Consider the following 20,592-nt stretch of genomic DNA (forward strand, 5'->3'; position numbering starts at 1 on the left):
CTGCAGCACGGAGCCGTCCCCGCGCCCCGAGCTGCTCTTTCATCTCCCGGAGACAAGCAGGGGCTGTGTCCCTGCCCGTGCCTCCCACAGCCCCCAGGAATCCGCGTGGAGGATGGTTCCCCACGGGGAGCAGGCAGAGGGAGGAGGCTCCTGCCCTCTCCCCAGGTGCTCCATCCATCCAGGATGCGTTCCTGGGTAGGGGATTCTCCCAGCTGCCATCCCATGGGCTGTGCTACACCAGCAGCACTCGTGTGCCTGGCTAGCAGGGAGATTGGGGTGCAGGGAGAATGGGGTGCAGGGAGAATGGGGTGCTAGCTGCCATTATCCCATGGGCTGTGCCACACTGGCACTCGTGGGCCTGGCTAGCAGGGAGATTGGGGTGCAGGGAGAATGGGGTGCTAGCTGCCGTCATCCCATGGGCTGTGCCACACTGGCACTCGTGTGCCTGGCTAGCAGGGAGATTGGGGTGCTTGCAGATGTTGGGCAGCTCTGGGAATGGGGGTAGCCAGCCTGGCTGTTGTGTCTAACACAGGGCTGGCCAAAACCCATCCATCCTTTGGTGGGCACACGGAGCAGCGCTCGTGGCTCCTGGGGTGTCCCCATCGGGGGACAGAGCCCCATCTTTGGCTCTGTGGGGTGAGCAAGGATCTGCTCCAGCCCCGGAGGGACAGGCAGGGCCTCACGCCAGCTGCGGCCATGCCTGGAACCACCAGCATGCAGAGAAACCGCCCACCCCCGGGATGATTTGTCACCGAGTCCTGTGTGTCACCGCGGGGCTCGCTCCACGGAGAGGCTGGAGATGGGGGCGGAGGGAGGGGAAAACCACGTCGTTTTAATAAAACCCAGCAAAATCCTCTCGTTCCTGACGTGCTTCCCCAGCTCGCGTGCGGCAGCGGGAGCTCCGCCGGTGCGAGGCCGGCAGGGGCAGGCAGGGACTGCGATTTCCCTGCTTATTTTTGCTGCTGCTTATTTTTAGCGCCGCTTCTTAATATATTGTGACAGTGCCCTGGGACGCAGCGCGCCTCTGGTCGCAGGAGAAGGTGTCTGGGGCAGGGCTGCTCGATGCCACCAACGAGCTGCAGCCAGGGGTCGGCACAAGGGCGGCTAACGAGGCACCCGGCGCTAACGGGGGGCCCTGGGGGAGCTGGGGGTGAACCTGGGCATTGAATTTGTCAGGGCTCTCCAGGGAGGGACCTGCTCTTGGGGGTTTTAATGTGTTTTTTATATAGGCAGTTGTGGTAATGGCGGGCTGGTCACTGGCAGAGCTGGTGCCAAGTGGGAGCCGTGCCGTGGTAGAGCAGGTGCCTGTGCAGGCAGGGATGTGGATGGTTTGGTGTTTCAGTGGGTACTGGGGGACTCCAGTGCTGTGCTGACTTTGATCTCCCTCCCTGGAGCTGTTTTTTGGGAAGGGTTGAGTGGTTTCCATGCCAAGATGTGCCTCACGGTTGCCTTTTTGGACCTCCAAGTGGGTTTTGATGCAAGGCAGAGAGGCAGCTGGCAGAGGCACAGGATTTTGCTGGGATCAGGGTGAGATCCCACCAAGACAGAGGTTGCTGGCGCTGGCTCAGCTGTGGTGTAATTCTGGTGGGGATGCAGTGTCCATGGGGAGATCTGGGTGCAGTGTGGTGCTGGGTTTGGCAGCAGGAGTCTGCATGCACAGGCTCTGCCTGCCCCAAGCCCATTAGTGATGGATCTTTGTGGAATAACCCTCCTCATTAAGGCGAGCTACCCCGTGTGTCAAAGCTGCTTTATAAGGAAATTATGCTCAGCTCCAGCCGGGATGAGTGTATGTAAATGGGGAGACACACAGCCCTGATTGAGACATCATGGGGCAGCTCAGCCCAGGACCCCTGGGGGAAACAGGGGCTCCAGAGGGGCTGGAGGGTGCTGGTGGTGTGGGATGCACCTCAGCCACCACCTGAGGTCTGGCAGGCCCTGTGTGCACTCAGGGCTTTGGCAGGAGCCATGGAGCTGGTTAGGGCTGGGATGTCTACACGTGTTGGAAGCTCCAGTCACCACATCCTCCCAACAGCTTTGCAAAGTACCTCCTCTCTGCACTGCGTCTGGGGGAGTAGAAGGGAACCCCCTCTCTTCCATCCCACCCTCCAGTGGTGTCAGGATGTCACTGTGTGCCCAGCACTGGTGGAGGAAGTGTGGAGTCCCGTTCTGCTCCTCATGCCATCACCTGAAGCCCTACTGAGCTGGGATTAAATCCTCCTGACCACACATCTGAGGTTCTGGGATGCTCCAACACTTGGAAGAAGCAGGAAGAACGTGCCAGAGCTGAAGCCATCACAGAGCTTTGGAGCCCATAATGGGACATGGAGGACACCAAAGGACACCATGAGACACCGAGGTTCTTCACCCAGCACCTGTGCTCTCTGCTCCATCCCAGGAAGAAGCGGACACAGCACACGCCAGCCCCCCAGGATCCAGGGGGAGCATCCCCTCAGGACACTGGCACCTCTTTGTGGAAGCAGGGTGACAGCTTGGCAGGGAATTGAGACCCTTCTTTTTTTTTGGCAGCGCGTTCCTAATCAGCAGGACCCACGCGCCCCGCCGCAGGCACGCCGCGCGCTGCTATTTACGGAGCTACTTGAAATACACCTGCAAGAGAGGAGAGGAGAGAGGAGCCAGCAAGTAAATAACCCAGCAACCCGCCGGAATGAAAGCAGGGAGAAGAGAGGCAGGCAAAAAAAACCCCCACAAATGAAGTGCGATGTGGAATTGAGGGGCTCCGTCCCAATCATGCCGTGGTTTTCCACCAGGATGCTCAGTGGGTTTTGGTGGTTGGTGGGGAGACCCCATCCCACTGTTGGCTACCTCAGTGCATCTCTGGAATGGGCAGGGGGATGGTGGATGGATGGATGGATGGATGGATGGATGGATGGATGGATGGATGGATGGATGGATGGATGGAGCCTTTTGCCCACCTCCCCACTTGCTTTGTTTACCTCATGCTGCTGCTCATCTCCTGCCTCCCCCCCACCCTCTTCTGAAACATTATAAATCAAACAGCTTAAAATGTAAAGCATCAAAAATTCTAAAACCTTCATCTATTATTAACTGTGACAGTAAATTCCACCTCTGAATGTTTCACATAGCAACTGTTACCAGGACTCAGCATCCAAAGCTGATGTTCCTGCAACTTTCCATCACGGTGCCGCCGCCACTCCAGCAGTGCTGACACCAGCCTGGTGAGACTGGCTGCCACTCCCAACACTTCTCAATGGGATTGGGATGCCAGCACAGAAACTGAGCTCAGATTTAGTAAATACAGCCCAGGATCAGAGAGGAATTTGGTGCCTGCATGTGGGAGCTGGTGGTGGGATCCCCCATTGTGGTCCTCTCTCTGTGTTGGTCATGCAGCCCCCCAAACTTCATTGCTTTCACCATCATGTTATGAAGCACCATAAATAACCAGGATGGGGATGGAGTGGTTAAAATAAAGGGATAATGAAGGGGGTTTGCAGGGGTTGGTGTTTGCTTTTCTACCTCCACTTTGTCCCAGTGTTCATTGTTGTTGTGGCCCCTGCGTGGTGACCCTCAGCCTGGCATGGGCAGGGGTTCTCACTGCTCTGAGCATTGGGTTGTGCTGAGTTTGTGGTGTGCCAGGAGCCCTCAGGGACCAGGAGCCAGGTGTTCACCAGAGGGGTTTGTTCATGTTTTGGTGTTTGCTTGCCTTCCCCACGTACCATCATGGCTCTGTTCTGTGCTGTGTCCCCTGCCTGGAGGTTGAGCTGGGGTGTTTTGGGTTGGATTTGGCTGCATGGCAGCACTGTGAGCCTGGTTGGAGGTAGGGAGAGCCGTGGCTCTGCAACCCCACGGAATGCTGAGCCTGCTCTGGTGAGGGCTCCACCACTGCACCACACCATGACCATGGCAAGGCTCACACCAGCACCCCAAGCACCCAAAACCACCCAAATTCCCCCAGAAACACCCACCAGGCCATGCCTGGTGCCCCCATACCCTGGCACAGGCATCCCTTCCTTGCCCTCATCCTGATTGTGCCACCTTCCTGCAAATCCTGTGGCTGCCCACTGGGATCTGGTGCCGTGCCATGCCGTGCTGTGCTGTGCTGGCTGCAGGGCCAGGCAGCAGCGGCTGCTCTGCCTCTCCCCAGGGACAGGCAGCAATTTTCCTGCTCTGAAGAAGCTTGTGAAGGTTTTGAGTGAATCTGGGAAGCAAATCTAATTGGCAACCTGGTAATTCCTCGGGGGGACATGTACTTTGGTCATATCTAAGTACATTCCAGCCAGTGTTTAAGACACGCTGAATCCAAACTTGGACAGTCAAATACCAGCAGCTCTAAGCTCCTTATCTATTTCAGGCAGATTAACTCCTTAATCATCTCTTTTGGAAGTTCCCTGCCCCAAATTCCTCTCCCCTCCTTTTCCCCCGCCCCCAGTTTTTCAGCAGGAACAAAAGGAGCCGATTTTGCGGGGTGCCAGAGGTGGGGACGGCGCCCGCCGTGATTGACAGAGTCAATAACCTGGAGCCGGGAGAAGCCTTTGGAAATCTGCTTCCCACTTCACCTGCCCCAGTATTTGTCTTCAGGATTTGAAGCTGGGGAATATATAATACCGAAATAATTTACCACACAGCATCAAACCTCAATTTATTATTTTCAACCTTCTTTTCTTTTATGTTGGTTTATTTTTTTTTTTTTACTTGATTTATTTCTTTCAACACCGTTTTATCCTTATTATTTTTCCTTTCCCCCAGGGGATTCCAGCTGAGCATCCCCTAGCAGGTGACCACTCTGCATCCCCCAGCCCTGCCGGTGGCAGGGGGATGCTCATGCCCTCGCTGGCAGGCAGGGGAGGCGGTGCTGAGCCGCGGGGACACAGCCGGTGCTGGCCGCTGTCACTCAGGGGAGTGCCGGAGCATTACGCTTCATTACCGAGCTGTCTGCTGCCGGCAGGGGACGGCTCAGGGCACAGCGCAGCCGGGATTGGCTCCGCTGCACGGAGCAGATGCTGAAAGCTGGCAGCTGTGGGGTGCCCATACCTGGAAGCACCTCACAGAGGAGGTGGTGGCAGTGGGGAGCTGCTGGTGGCTGGGTCATGAGATTGGCTGCCCAAAAGTGGAGGGAGGAGTTGCCACAGGAAGGCAAAAGGGGGGCAGGGGTATGCATCCCTTAACCATGAATCCCAGTGAGGGGGTCTCAGTGAGACAGGGACTGGGGATCTCACTGGTATCACCAGTGATAACTGAATATCACTTGTGTAAAACACAGTCATTAATGTCCCATGTGCCCAGCGTGGTGGGGACGCTGGGACAAAGCCCCATCCTCTCTGGAGAGGGAGAGAGAGATTGGCATGGGGAGAGGCCTGGGATGGTGCCAGGGTCTGTCCTTTGCTGTCAGCAGCCATCCCACAGCAACTGAGGCCTCCTGGTTTTAGATGTGGCAGCGTGAATTTGCTGAATTTTCCTGACAGAAAAACAGGGATGAGCCAGAGGGGCTGGAGCCAGTGGCACATTCAGAAGAGCTGGGAATGTCCTGGGGGTGATGGGCACCTGTCATCCTTTGGGGTCTCCAGTTCTGTTGGGGATGGGGAGACCCACTGGGGAGGACCCAAACCCTGGGGCTGGGACACGAGCCTGCTCCACTCCCCTGCGCCAGGGCTGGCACTTCCCAGCACCAACACTGGACCTCACTGCAGTGGGGAAACTGAGGCACAGCTAGAGAGTGGTCCTGCTTCCAACCCAGTGGATTTTCCAGTTTCAGGCTGCTGGGTGGGTGCCAGGTTCTACCACCAGGTTTGGTGTGGCTTTGCTGGGCCAGCAGGTGCCAGGGGACCACGAGCCATCCCTGTCACATTCCCCAGGGATGCAGCCTTATGCATCCAACCACATCCATGAGCAACCAGCTCACGAGATGCAGACCACATCCAGGACTGGGATGAGGATCCTTTCCCTCTTCCATACTTGGGAGAGCTTTTATTTGCTTTTATTTTTGCTGGAAGCAGCACGAACCCCTTGGGGCATCAGCATGGCAGAGGAGGGTGCCAAGGGCATGGCGTCTGCTCCCTGCCTTTCCTGGCAGGGATGGAGCTCCTGGCCTGCCTCAAGGGGAAACTGAGGCAGGGGACAAACAGGATGTGGGAGAAAAAGGGAGGGTTAATATTAGCGGTCACAGTAATGATTGGAATGGTTAATTATTATTGGAATTGAAGTGAGTCAGGCCGAGAGCAGGAGGGGAGGGAGGAAGGAAGAAGGATCCCAAGCTGTCAAGCAGAAAATGAGTAAAGAAAAAACCTGTGAGCATGTGGAGAAGTGGCCAGGATGTCACACTGCCCTGTGCTGCTCACTTGGGGTGAGGCTGGAGGGTTGGCTGAAGGTCACCACGGTGGTGACAACAACCCCACAGCCACGGTTGTGCCCTGGCACCATTGTACTGACAGCTCCAGGCAGGTCTGCAGCAGGATCTGGGTTTGGACACTGGGATTGCTGGATCCCTCCTAACCTCAGCTGTGTTCCAGCCTCCTGCAGGGTTGGTTTTCCTTCCCCTCAGAGCCCCAAGGTCGATGTCCAGCTGCTGGCTGGGGATCATGTGGAGCCTCACTCCATGGTACATCCGGCCATGAATTTTGCTCTGGAGTGGAGCATGGTTCACCTCCGGAGAGGGAATTTGCCCAGGAAGGCTCAGGCTGAGCAGCTGTTTTGCTGTGAGCCTCCAGCCTTTTTTTTTCCCCTTCTTTTTTTCTTTTTATTTTTTTACCTTTTTTTCTTTTTATACCTTTTTTCTTTTTCTTTCTCCTTTTCTCTCATTCTTTTCTCTGTGTTCTTCTTTCTTTTTCTCTTTTTTCTTTTTTATTTTCCTTTTCTTAATTTTCCTTTTCCCCTTCCTTTTTTCTTCTTTTTTTTTCTTATTCCCCCTTTTTCTTTCCCTCTTTTTCTTCTTCTTATTCCCCCTTTTTTTTTCCTCCCTTCCTTTTCAAATCCTTCCTTACCAACTGACATTTTCCACCACCAAAAAAAAACCACAAAAACCCAGCAACTTTGCTGTGACTCCCAGAACCTCCCATCATCCTCCCCAGCCCAACCCCCTGCAAACCTCCCATCCCTGACATCAAGGACCCAAAATAAAGGAGGAAAAACCGAGGGGAGAGAGGCTGGAGCTGGCGGCTGAGCCGGATTTCCATGTGAGGGGATGAGGTTGGGGCGGCCTCGGGCTTCCCCTGGCAAGCTCCGGAGGAACCGGGGCCAGCAGAAACGTTGAGTCATGAGTGCGGTTCGCAGGCGGTGGATTTTTTTTTTTTTTTTTTTTTTTTCCCAAGGAAAATTCCTCACCGGGGAGGAGCAGGGCTGGGAGGGGGGGCAGCAGGGAAGGACTGTGGCCCCTAAATGCGACACTGATCTGGGGATGGGGATGGGGATGGGAATGCATCCCATTGCCATGGGAATTCCCTGGGCAGGTTCCAGCCCCTGGGAGGTTTGGATAAGGGGGGGACCTGCCCAGGGAATTCCCCAGCAGCTGGATGGGAGGAGCAGCGTGATCTGGGGGGGCTGCGGGAGATGGGGACCCCATCCTTCCTCCTCCTCCTCCTCCTCCTGCTTCCCCACATCCGCCCACCCCCACGCAATGGGCGGCGCAGCCCCAGCTCCATTTATCATCATCTGCGGGCAAGTGAAGTGTGCAGGGAACAGCTGCTCCGCTCGGCTGAGCGCCGAAATGGGGCGGGACGCGGGGCTGGGGGGGCCCTGGGGTACCGAAACCCCCCGGTCCCTGCACTGGGATGGAGCACCGGTATAGGGGGAGATGCTGGTGGTGATGGGAGGGGTATTAAAGGGGTTCACTGCGGGGAAAGCACATTATTGGGGTGCCCTGGGGCAAGGGTGCACTAATGAGAGTGCATTGAGGGTGTGCACTGCAGAGAGGGTGCATTAAAGGGGTTCACTGGGGGACAGTGCAATAAGGGTGGTGTGCACTGGAGAGAGGATGAATTAAAGACGTTTACTGGGGAGGGGACCATTATTGGGGTGCATTAAAGGGGTTTACTGGGGAGGGGATCATTATTAGGGTGCATTAAAGGGGTTCACTGTGGAGCAGGACCATTATTGGGGTGCATTAAAGGGGTTTATTGGGGGACAGTGCACTAAGGGGGTGCATTAAAGGGGAGACAGTGAAGGGGCATTGAAGGGGATGCCCTGGCAATGGGGTGTCTCTGGGGTGCAGGGACAAACAGCAGCAGCCCCACAGCTGCATGGGGGGTTTGCCCTACCCCGGGTGAGCCCCCGGGTCCCTGTGCACTGCCGAGGGGGGTCTGTGTGTATTCCATCCCCCCAGTTCCTCCCATTCCCAGCTCCTGAGGCAGGATGCCCTTTCCTGGTCTGTCCCACACACCCCGGCTCCCCCCGCCCGCAGCCTCCCCTTTTCTCTCCTCCCTTAATAATCAAATTCTCCGGAGCACTTTGCGGTGTGGCAGCCAGCCAGAAAGGGTTTCTTTAAACTCCACCAGCTCACAATTAAACAAATCCGGGGCTGACGCTACTCGATAGGCGCTTATTCCCCTCCCTGAGAGCTGCCGGGGGATCCGGGGGGGTCCAACCGCTTCGTTCCCAGCTCCGATAGCGCCTCACGCTATGGGGCAGGGTTGGGAGCGGCTTTTGGGGTGGGGAGCGGGGTGGGGAGCGGGGTGTCCGCGGTGCCAGCGGACCGAGAGTGCTCTGATGGCGGAGCATCCCCCTGCGAGAGCGCGATGCTATTTTTAGTCGCTGAGTCCTTGTTGATGGAGCAGCCGGAGGAGCAGCAGGGCTGGATCAGCCCCCGCGGGATGAGCAGCAGCTGGGAAGGGAGCGAGGCCAGCGTGCAGGGACACGGGGGACGCCTTGTGCCCCATGGAGCTGAGGGGCTGGGGGGCTTGGGTGCTTACCGAGGGTCCCTGACATCCATGGGAGTCCTGGGCTGCCTTCAGAGGGCTCCGGATCCGGCCATGACACGGCCCTGGCAGGCAGGAGGAAAGGGGAGGCAAGGGGAGAAGGCAGGGAAGGAAGGCAGGAAAGGCAGGGAGGAAGAGAGGAGGGAGGGAAAGAAGAGAGGAGGGAAAAAAGGAAGGAAGGGAAGGGAGAGGAGGAAGGGAGGGAAGGGGGAAGGAGGAAGGAGGAAGGAGGAGAAGAAGGAGGAAGGGAAGGAAGGAAGGAAGGAAGGAGGGAAGGAAGGAGGAGGAGGGGAAGAAGGAAGGAGGAGAGGGGAAGGAAGAGGAGGAAGGAAGGAAAGGAAGGGAAGGAAGGAAGGAAGGAAGGAAGGAAGGAAAAGGAAGGAAGGAAGGAGGAAGGGAAAAGGAAGGGAAGGAGGAAGAAGAGGAAGGAAGGAAGGAAGGAAGGAAGGAAGGAAGGAAGGAAGGAAGGAAGGAAGGAAGGAAGGAAGGAAGGAAGGAAGGAAGGAAGGAAGGAAGGAAGGAAGGAAGGAAGGAAGGAAGGAAGGAAGGAAGGAAGGAAGGAAGGAAGCTCCTTGTGTGTCCCCCGTGAGTGACACGGGCTGTCCATGCTCCCCAGGGTCCAAGGGCACAGGATGCTCTGGCTGTAGCCAGCAGTGAGAGCTGCTCCTTGTGTTCCAGGGACAGGGTTGTGACAGTGCTGGTCACCCTGGTGGCCCCAAGTCCCTGTCCTGTCCTTTCCCAGGGACCCACACCATGAGCCATGGCCACAGCACGGCTTTGCCAAGGGCAGGTCCAGCTGCAGCCATGCACCAACAGCCCTGTATCGATTCCCATCTCACAGGCAGTGTCTGGAAACTTCTTCAGGGTCAGGAGAGCACATCCAGCAGGGACGTGGCAGGGACAGTGAGTGGGCAGGGCCCCTGGGGCCAGCCACAGCCACCTCCCTCTCCGGGGGAAGGCTGTAACCTCCCTGCTGTCGACAGCTTGATTTGATGCCATTAGAGCTTTGCTGGGAAACAGCCTGCATCAGGCACAACATCTGGCACGGCCCTTCCCCAGCAACGCCGTGGCACATCCGAGAGCAGAGCTGGCCTCTGGCTCTGCCAACAGCTCTGGGTGCTGCTGGTGATGTGAGTGTCCCCTCCCAGGGACAGCCTGGTGCCCCACAGGGACATGGCACCGTGGCTCTGGGAATCCCTGGTGGGATTTCACAACACGTTCCCTCTGTGCGTCCCCACCTCTGTGTGCCAGTGACTGATCCTTCCCCTCGCACCATGCACTTCTGCTCATCCCGACATTGTCCCAGCTGTTTGGAAAATTAACAACAATTAATTGATAATAATAATTAATTAATCACGATAATTAATAATAAAGGAGAAAAGGGAGAAAAGCTCCCCCTAAAGCTTCAGCCCAGGGTCTTCTCAAGCCGATTTCATTTTTCAAACCCACTCCCACACAGCATGAAGGGCTCTTTGCTCCCATTAATTCTCCCACCACAGCCCAGGGCTGCCCCACAGCTTGGCTTTGATTTTCCTGCCTTTGTTCCAGCAGCACTGGCACAGGATACCATGCTGTGGTAGGGGCTTTTGTGCCAGCTTTCCAGATTTTTTGGACCCATCTTTTCCCTGGAATTTAGGCTTTAGCTGCATCCAGTTGCCCGCAGAGCCTGCAAGATGCAGCTGCAATTTGTGGCAGTGACATGGAAAACATCCCAAAAGGGGATGGGGAGCAGGGAGGGATGGGGTGCTGGGCTGGTGTGGGTGGCACTGAGCCTGGGGACTCCACTGTGTGATTGGTGCATGACTGAGCAGCTGGTGCTGGTGGAAATATAATTAAATAAAGCCCCATGTGTGTGTGTGTAGACCTCAAAAAGGTGCTGAGGTGTTACTGGTGGGTGCTGCAGGGAAAAGGGCTGAGCTGGGGCCTGTCAATCCAGCAGTGTGGTTTATGTGGCTGTGGCAGAGCTGCCAGCAAAGGGACCGTGTGGTGTTTGGCATGTTGTGGCAGTGGCATGAGGGTGATGGAGGGACATGTGGGGACACACATGAATCTGTGTCCTGGCTCAGGGCTGCCTGGCACCACAGGCAAGTGTGCCAGGAGCTGGGATGGGCTAGGATAGACACTGCCAGCACCTATCCCCTCCTCTTGTTATACTCCTTGCCTTGCTGGAGGCTGAGGGGACAGCACTGGTGTCACCACTGTGTCACTGCCAAGGGAGCAGCACTGAGGATGTCCCTGGACAGCCACAAACCCCTGGGGCTGCTCTAACCCAGCTGACAAATCCCTATCTCATCCAGGCTTGTATCCACCCCAGTACCTTCAACCCACGGGCACTGGGGACAGGCAGCATGCATCCCCCTGCCACCAAGCCCTTCATTAGCCCCCACAAGCCACTTGACTGCCTTGAGAGATCAAACCGGTGCCCCAGGTGTGTCCCTGCTCCCGGAGCAAGCGGGCTGAGGAAATGGGGAGCTTTAATGACGCCGGTGGCGAGGCTCGGTAATGACGGCTGCCGGCGGGAGCAGACAGCTTCCAGATGGCATCGCGCCGGGGCAGGGGCATCGCCGGGGCCGGGGGGGCTGCGGGAGGCGGCAGCCGGCAGAGACGGGCACAGCCTGCAAGTTGAAATGACTTTTTTTGCAGCAGAGCCTGCGGTTCTGGCCCTCCGCGCTGCTGCTTCCAGTAATTAGCCCAATAATTAAAAAGAATGGCGATAAGAGGGGTGTGCAGAGGCGCTCGCAGGATCCCGGCATCCCTGGGGAGGCGTGTGAGAAGGGCGGGAGTGATTTGCGGATGCGAGGGGTGGTGGATGTGTGAAACACAAAGCAGAGGGACCCCGGCACGGTGTGGGGGTCACTGCACCAGGTGAGCTGAGCAGGCAGGGAGGGAGGGGTGGGCAGCAGGGATGGGCAGCTTCAGCAGCAGGGGCAGGAGGGTTGCTGAGCCCACTGCAGGCAGGGAGGAGGCAAGCAGACCCCAGCACCCTCCTGAGCATGGGCACTGTGCTGTGATGCAGGGAGGGGGGACAGAGGAGGATGCAGGACGCTGCAAGCTGGGGATGCAGCGCCTGGCAGTGTGATGCAGGGCAACAGAGCACGATGCAGAGTGATGAGAGGTGACACAGAGCCAGCTGCTGCCATCCAGGGCGGTGCAGTGCACAGGGATGGGATGCAGGGCAATGAGATGCAGGACAATGCAATGCAGGGCAGCACAATGCAGGGGGATGAAGTGCAGGGTGATGTGGTGCAGGGTGATGTGAGGTGAGGCAGGAGGAGGATGCAGGGCAATGCAGTTCAGGGCGATGCAATGCAAGGCAACACAATGCAGGGAGTCAGAATGGAAAGTGATGCGATGCAGGATGAGGCAAAGCAATGTGATGCAGGGCGATGCAAATCAGGGTGATGAAAGGCAAGGCAACGTGGAGCAAGGGTAGGTAGTGTGAGGCGATGCAATGCAGGGCAAATCAGGGCGATGCAATTCGGGGTGATGCAAGGCAACAAGATGCAGGGAGGTGAAACACGAGCTGAGGTGTTGGAGAGCAACACAAGGCCATGCAGGCAATTCAGTGCACCAGGGGTGATGCCAGACAATGCAGGGCAATGCGAGGCGATGCAGCATCACGTGCTGTGTTCCGGGGTGGCTGTGAGATGATGCCCAGTGGGGCAGTGCCCAGCAGCTAAGGTGAGGCGAGGCAGGGATGTCCCCATGGTGCAGGTGACACTGGCCCTCTCGGAGCCTGGCCCACCGCGGTGGCGACGCTTCATTTGAATTCTCGCCTCTCTCTCTTCGCAGATAACGAGCCCGCGCCATGCAGTCCTTTCGAGAAAGGTGTGGTTTCCATGGCAACCAGCAGAGCTACCAGCCGACTTCACAAGATACATCACGCCTGGAGAATTACAGGCATCAAAGTCAGGCAGGGCCGAACTGCGAGCGGCAGAGGCTGGTGGCGAAGGAGTACTACAGTCAGCAGCAGCTGCCGTACGCGGGCTATGAGAACAGCGCCGTGGAGAAATACCACCGGGGAAACAAGCAATTAGCGGGGCAGCAGCTGCAGGGCAGGCCGGCCTTTTCCAATTACACCGTGCAGGAAAACAGCCCTTATCCGGCCCGGTATTCCGGGGACGAGAGCCTGCAGGCGTGGGGAGGCCAGCCACAGGCACTGCCCGGCGGTGTGGCCAAGTATGAGGACAACCTGATGAAGAAGACAGTGGCGTTGGCGGGCGGGCGGCCGTACCATGAGCCGGCGGCCACCTCGCTGCCCTTCCGGACTCACTTCCAGCAGCAGCCGCAGCAGCAGCAGCAGCAACAGCAGCAGCAGCAGCAGCAGCCGCCCGCGCTCCCCTACCCCAAGCTGCAGCGGCAGAAACTGCCCAACGATGTCTCCTCACCCATGCCCTTCTCACAGAGCCCTCACTTCGGGCAGCACTCCCAGTCCTTCCCTGCCTCCTCCACCTACTCCTCTGTGCCGGGGGGCAGCCAGCCGGCACACTCCTACAAGAGCTGCACGGCACCCTCGGGGCAGCCGCCGCTGGAGCGGCCCCTGGGCAGCGCTGCCAGCCTGGCCCCTGGCCCCCGTGTGCCCAACCTGCACGGCTACCAGCCCAACCGCATTGGCTACGAGCAGCCCCCGCAGCCGCCACCGCAGCCCCCGCAGCCGCCGCCACCACCACAGCCCCCGCAGCCACCGCAGCCCCCGCAGCCCCCACAGCCCATGCAGGGCCGGCACCACGCCTCAGAGACCCTCCACTACCAAAACCTGGCCAAGTACCAACATTACAACCAGCCGGGCCAGACCTACTGCCAGGGCGATGCGCCGCCTGTGCGGACGCCGGAGCAGTACTACCAGACCTTCAGCCCCAGCGCCAGCCACTCGCCGGCTCGCTCCGTCGGCAGGTCCCCGTCCTACAGCTCCACTCCCTCCCCGCTGATGCCCAACCTGGAGAACTTCCAATACAGCCAGCAGCCCCTGAGTGCTGGTGCCTTCCCGGCCGGCATTGCTGACCACAGCCATTTCATGCCGCTGCTGAACCCTTCTCCCACTGACGGGACGAGCCCCGACACTCAATCTGGGAACTGCAAAAACTTGCAGAAGGAGAAGCTGCCCGAAAACCTGCTGTCAGACCTGAGCCTGCAGAGCCTGACAGCACTCACCTCCCAGGTGGAGAACATTTCTAACACTGTCCAGCAGCTGCTGCTCTCCAAAACAGCTGTGCCCCAGAAAAAGGGCATCAAGACCCCAGCGAGGACCCCCGAGCAGCTCAAGGGGCAGCACTGCAGTCCTGAGAGCAGCACCTACTCGGCAGAGCAGGTGGGGACCCCCCTGTCTGACCCACTGAGCACCCCCCAGTCTGTCCACGCTGAGACACAGGACACTGACTATCTCAGTGGGTCAGAGGACCAGCTGGAGAGGAGTTTCCTGTACTGCAACCAGAACCGCAGCCCTGCCCGCGTCAACAGCAACTCCAAGGCAAAGCCTGAGTCAGTGTCCACCTGCTCTGTGACCTCCCCAGATGACATGTCCACCAAATCAGATGACTCTTTCCAGAGTATCCACGCCACCCTGCCCCTGGAGACCTTCACCAAGTATGTGAGCAATGAACGGGACTGCCCCCGACTGCTCCTCAGCGCCCTGTCCCAGGAGGAGCTGGCATCTGAGATCATCGTCCTGCAGGATGCCATCAATGAGAAGGCAGACAAAGCCTGGGCCAACTTGCCCATGCTGGGCAAGGAGACCACCAAGTCCCCCTTCCAGATGGAGAACCACCGGCCCAGCCTGGACTCCATGGTGAAAGGTGCCTGGCCCAGCCAGGGTGACTCCAGCACGCTCACTGAGCCCCTCAAGCTGGACAAAGCTTCAGGGGCCAGCACAGGGAAAGACTTTAGTGAGGAGGTGTACGAGGGTCCCCAGGTGGAGTTCACAGCCACTGAAAGCAAGGATGTGCTGAAAGACACTGCCCCACTGGCCTTCAACTCCAAGCCCAGCATCCCGGCAGCGACGTCCAGCGCGGGAGCCACCGGCTACAGCTGCTACTCGAACACCACCGCCAACTCGGTGGCGTCTGAGAATGCCATGGAGCATTTCGAGTGGCCGGAGGAGAGCCTGGGCGAGGCCTGCCTGCGGTGGAAGGATCTCCAGGCCACCGATCTCCCCAAGGGCTTGTTCCCCAGCAAACTGGTGAGCTCCTGCAAGGAGAAAAAAAACGCCTGCGGCTTGGACCTGTGCGATGGAGAGCAGCCAGCCAAGAGTGAGCCGGTCCAGGACTTTGGCCAGCAGGTGATGGAGGAGGAGGAGGAGACACTGACCTACGATGAAGCAACAAAGGCAGACAGCGAGAGGTGGCTGCAGGACACCCGGCACTGCTGCTCAGCTGGGGACTTTAGTGAGATCCCCATCATCTCCTCACCGGATCTGAAGGAGTCAGACCTGGAGGCAGAGGAGTACTCCTCACTCTGTGAGCTGGCTGGCTCGGAGCAGAAGTCAGTGACGTACGATGCCTCTCCACCCAAGCCCCCTGAGATGCCGGCCGTGCTGTCCTCCAGCGAGGTGCCTGTGTCTGCCGAGGAGACCGTCAGCACCGTGGAGAAGGAGAGCTCAGCTCCCACCCCACGCCTCTCTGGCCAGTCTGTCATCCTGCTGGGCCCCGCTGTGGGCACAGAGACCAAGGTGAAAAGCTGGTTCAAATCCTCCCTGCCCCACATCCAGCCTGAGGAGGAGAATGGTGGAGGGGAGACATCCCACCTGGAGGCGGCCGATGCTGAATCCACCTCATCGGTCATGGTGAAGCAGCAACTCACACCCGAAAACGTGCTGGGGAAGATGGAGCCTGTCTCACGGGGCAAGAGCCTCCGCAACAAGAGGGTCCACTGCCGGCTGCCGGAGGGGGATGGCTCTGGCAGCGCCGTGCTGAGTCCCTTCGATGAGCTGCCAGCAGCCAGCAGCGTGGCCAGCGCCTGCCTGGGGCCAGACGGACAGACGGAGGTACCGAGCAAGAGCGCCCAGAGCCAAACGCCCCGGTTCCCAGCCGAGGGGCTGCCGGCGCGCATGTGCACCCGCTCCTTCACTGCCCTGGCCGAGCCCCGCGCCCCTGCCCCGCTGGAGGGACTGAAGGCTCCTGCACACCAGGAGAAGCTGGGGAAGAAGCCTGGCTGCGGCGTGAAGCAGAGGGTGGCTTTCAAAACCAGGAAGCGCAACAGCCGGCCGGCCCCCAGGGTGGTCCAAAACGCCAGCGATGCCACCCTGCTGGTGCCCGGCTTGGTGGCGGCAGAGGAGGTGGCAGGGCCGACACCGCTGGAGGGGGACGCGGTGGAAGCCGGGGAGAGGGACCAGCGGTCGATGATCCTGCGCTCCCGCACGAAGACACAGGAGGTTTTCTACACCAAGAGGCAGAGGGGCAAGCGGGCAGCTGATGTCCGGCTGAAGAACTGCAAGGCGCCCAAAAAGCTCATATCCAACAACCACCTCCCACCTGCCTTCAAGCTGCCAGCACCAGGCAGCCCCCACAAGGAGGGCAAGGTGGGTGCCCGGATGAAGCTGCCCAAAGCAGGGCCGGGCATGGGGGGCAAGATGTCGGAGCGGCCGCTGCACTCCCTGAAGAGAAAGTCCACCTTCATCTCCCCCATCCCCACCAAGAAGAGGAACCTGGTCCTGCGGAGCAACAGCGGTGGCGTGAAGGAGGAGAAGCCAGAGGGTCCCCCCAGCCTCTTCAAGAAGATGCCGGTGGCCAAGAAGGTGAAAGCCAAGCTGCCCCCCAAGAGCTCTGGCGAAGCCATCCCGAAGCCCCCCCTGCCAAAGGAGGCCCCTGATGTCTGCATCAAGATCACCTCCCGGGCGGCCTTCCAGGAGGCCACCAAGACCAAAGTGCTGCCTCCCCGCAAGGGCCGCGGCCTCAAGCTGGAGGCCATCGTCCAGAAGATCACCTCACCCAACCTGAAGAAGTTCACTTGCAAACCAGCAGCCACAGCAGTGGCAGCCACAGTAGCTGCCTATGGCTCCTCCCTGAGCCCGGCTGGGGTGGAGCGGGAGCGGCTGGTGAAGCACAGTGGGGTGGCCGTGGCAGTGGGCGATGCCAGGCTGCCCAAGCTGGGGGCAGCACAGAAGGTGCCCACCATGCCCGTGGCTGAGCCGCTCTGCCGGAACCCCAATGGCCGAGCGCCAAAGGGGAAGCCGGGTGGTGGGAAGAGGCTGCCCCATGATGGCTGCCAGGGGGAGGCTTGTGGGTCAACGCCGGGCACCCAGCCCAACCCCAACATGGTGGCCAAGAACCTGGGGCTGCTGCCCAAGAAGAGGAACCGCAAGGGCAAAGCAGCAGCGCTGGGCATGGCCAAGGCGCCCCTGAGCCCTGCACTGCCACCAGCACTGCCCCGGGAGCGTGCAGCCGGCCCGGGCGGTGCGGAGGAGGCGCCTCGGGAGAAGAAACCAAAGACTGAGGAGAAGGAGGCGGGGAGCAGCGATGGCCCTGCCGAGGGCCGCTCCGCCGCCGGGCCGGCGCGGGGGCCGAAGCCGCGGGCCAACCACTCCAACTACAACGGCTACTCCAAGCGGCAGCGGAAGCGCCTGGGCCACGGCAAGGCCAAGGCGGTGCCGGCGCGGTGCAAGAGCCGCGGGAAGCGGCGGCGGCAGCCCCAGCAGGCCCCGCTGCTGCACCCCGCCGAGCCCGAGATCCGCCTCAAGTACATCTCCTGCAAGCGGCTGCGGGCGGACAGCCGCGCCCCGCCCTTCGCTCCCTACGTCCGCGTGGAGCGGCGCGGAGAGTTCTCCACCACCTGCACCGTCGTCAACTCGCCCGGCGACGAGGCGCGGCTGCAGCGGGGACCGGCCGGGCCGGCGCCGCGGCCGCGGGCGGCCCTGCCCGCCTCCTCCACCATGCACATGGGGCCGGTGGTGTCGAAGGCGCTGAGCGCCGCGTGCCTGGTCTGCTGCCTCTGCCGCAACCCCGCCAACTACAAGGACCTGGGGGACCTCTGCGGGCCCTACTACCCCGAGGACTGCCTGCCCAAGAAGAAATCCCGGCTGAAGGAGAAGGCGCGGGCGGAGGCGCCGGGCGAGGACTCTGCCGTGCCCGCCGCGGCCGAGCGGGCGCCCCGCGGGACTGAGGGCGGCTGCGGGAAGGCGGCGCGGCCCGAGGCGGCCGCCGAGGCGGCCAAGCAGAGCTCGCTGCGCTCCAGCCCGCGGGGCATGTTCCGTCGGCTGCAGAGCTGCTACTGCTGTGACGAGAGGACAGAGGGCGAGGAGGCGGCCGAAAAGCCCCGGCGGCACGAATGTCACAAGGCCGAGTCGCCGCCGCAGGAGCCGGCGGGCGACACGCAGGAGCACTGGCTGCACGAAGCCTGTGCCGTATGGACCGCTGGGGTTTTCCTGGTGGCAGGGAAGCTCTATGGGCTGCAGGAGGCTGTCAAGGCGGCTGCCGACCTGGTAAGAGCTCGGCCGCACGCCCCAGGCGGCATCTTCCGCTGGCCTCCTTCAGCCAAAGCCATTGCCGTGTGAGCACCTCCGGGCGGGATGGAAATGGATAGTTCTGCCCTGGGAGAGCAAGGCAGGGGCTCAGCACCGTGAGCCCTGCTGGGTCCCTACGAGATTTGTGCTGCTGCGTCTCTGATAGCACCTGAACTCTCCCTTTTAGGCACAGAAATAACCTGCAGTTTATGCTTTAGGAAGGCAGCTGGGCCCCCCTGGTATTGTCACATCCCCAGGCCCAGCTGTGTGTTGTTGCACAGGGTGGCTCAGAGCAGGACAGATGCCACAGGGTAGGAGATGAACATGGGCACAACACAGCCTGCTGCCACCGTGATGGGGAGCAGGGGAAGGGGAGCTGGAGGGAGGGGATGACCCTGCCCTGCTTCTCTCCCTCAGTGGTTGGAGCAAGGTGTGAGCAAAGTAAGGAGGTTGCTGAAGTACGAGTAGTTGTGGCTGGCCCGTTCCTGGAAGTGTTCAGAGCTGGATGGGGATTGAACAAGTTGTTCTAGTGGAAAATGTTCCTGCCTGTGGAAGGGGGCTGGAATGAGATGAGTGTTTTTCAGGTCCCTTCCACACCATTCTGGGATTCTGTGACATGCATTTTTAGTGCTGGGGAGAGGAAGGGGACAGCCTCCCATCAGAGGCTGTGCAGGGGGTTTCCAGCAGGTTCCCCAGTGCCAGGTTTGAGGGCTGGCTGTATTCCCAAGCCTATGTGCTCATTTCATGGCTGTCTGCAGGCTACTGCCCTCACCACAGAGCCAGTGACAGGCATGGTGTGGTTCACAGTGTGCTGGCATGGGAGGAAAGATGTTGCAAGGAGGGGCTGGAGAGAATCAGGGGCACACCCGTGTTGCCCTCGCTGCTGGGGCTGTCGTGGTTCTCTTCTTCTGTGCTGGGCTTTGACAGGGTCTCTCTGTCTCTCCACATCTCTCCTTCCCTGCTCCGAATTCCCGGGTGCGTGTTCAGAAGTGCTCGAGCTGCCAGCAAGCAGGAGCCACCGTGGGCTGCTGCCAGAAGGGGTGTCCCCACACCTACCACTACGCGTGTGCCATCGACACAGGTGAGCCCAGCCACAGGGATGGGGCACGGGGTCCTGGGCACTCTGACCCACCTCAGTGTGGGGCCCATTGCTCCAGGGTCAGGGGCTTGTGGCTCGCTGGTGTCACAAGCTTGTGTGGCCTCAGCTGAGCCCTTCACACAAACGCTGTGGCTGGTGGGTGGCTGTGGGCTGGGGGAACACTGCATTCCCCCCTTGCAGTGCAGGCTGTCCCCTCATACATCCTTGTCCTCTCCTCACAGGCTGCTTATTAACTGAGGAGAGCTTCTCTCTGAGATGTCCCAAACATAAGGTAAGCCAGAGCCCCCTGTGCACCCGCCTACAATGCTCTGCAGCTCCCTGTGGCAGGAGGACCTGCCTTCAGACCCCAGATTCCTGGGAATGCCCATCCTGGATGCTCAGCTCTGTGTGAGCATCACATCCCTGGGGGTATGGGGCGTGCCAGCCACTGGGTGCTGCTGGGTCTGGGACACCCCAGCCGGCTCTGAGGGGTCTTATCCCCTTCCCTGAGTGATGGACGATGGTTGAACCCCTTCTCAAAGCGCTGCGTGCCGGGTGGATGTCCGGTTATTGACAAGGGGGAGGCGATGGGGACAACCCAGGGCCGCCCCTGCATCCACCGTGATCCCCGGGCTGACCCCTCCGTTCTCCCCGCAGAGGCAGCCGGTGTAGCGCCCGCGGGCACCCGCCCCGCCGCCAGCGAGGGACCGGCAGAGGAGGCAGCGCCTGGAGCAGAGCGGGGCCGGGCCGGGCCGTACCGGGGACCCCCCGAGCCCGCTCCGGGCGGGCGGAGCCAGCGCCGGGTTTTCCCTCCCGCCGGGTCCCGGTAAAACCCGGTCTGGATGCGCGGGGCACGGATCGGGATCCCCCACCCGCGATGGCTGCACAGGGGGGCGGGGGGGTGTCCGTGTTCGAGGGGGGGTCCCGGCGATGTTGTCTTACTGTGGGGCCGCCGGACCCTCCGTGGGTCCCGGCTCTCAATATCACACTGATCTGATCTGAGATGTTGCCTTCAGCAAACCTCATGGTGTCTGTATATAGTCCAGCGAAGAGGATTTAAAAAAAAGACAAAAAAAAGACCACAAAAAAAGAGAAAAATGAGAAAAATGAAAAAAAAAAAAGGGCAAACAACGGCCTGCTGTTTGAAACACCACTCTGCTTTTTCTGTTTTGTTCTTCCATCTCCTGTTTGCCCCC

The 20,592-nt window shown here is 59.8% G+C and overlaps 1 protein-coding gene across 5 annotated transcripts in view; it reads left to right on the forward strand.

Moving 5' to 3' along the window:
• Nucleotides 1-20,519, forward strand: part of RAI1 (retinoic acid induced 1) — a 73,522-nt gene extending 53,003 nt beyond the window's left edge. For all 5 annotated transcript variants that reach the window (XM_064726271.1, XM_064726273.1, XM_064726274.1 and 2 more), the window contains 4 exons: nucleotides 12,678-18,297; nucleotides 19,306-19,399; nucleotides 19,639-19,688; nucleotides 20,054-20,519. In XM_064726271.1, the coding sequence (XP_064582341.1) occupies nucleotides 12,694-18,297; nucleotides 19,306-19,399; nucleotides 19,639-19,688; nucleotides 20,054-20,068 (5,763 nt within the window). In that variant the 5' untranslated portion in view covers nucleotides 12,678-12,693 and the 3' untranslated portion in view covers nucleotides 20,069-20,519. The remainder of the gene's footprint in view (nucleotides 1-12,677; nucleotides 18,298-19,305; nucleotides 19,400-19,638; nucleotides 19,689-20,053) is intronic.
• The last annotated feature ends 73 nt before the right edge of the window (nucleotides 20,520-20,592 follow it).

Source organism: Zonotrichia leucophrys, chromosome 14 (assembly GCF_028769735.1).
Source record: "Zonotrichia leucophrys gambelii isolate GWCS_2022_RI chromosome 14, RI_Zleu_2.0, whole genome shotgun sequence".
NCBI classification, from domain to species: Eukaryota; Metazoa; Chordata; class Aves; order Passeriformes; family Passerellidae; genus Zonotrichia; species Zonotrichia leucophrys.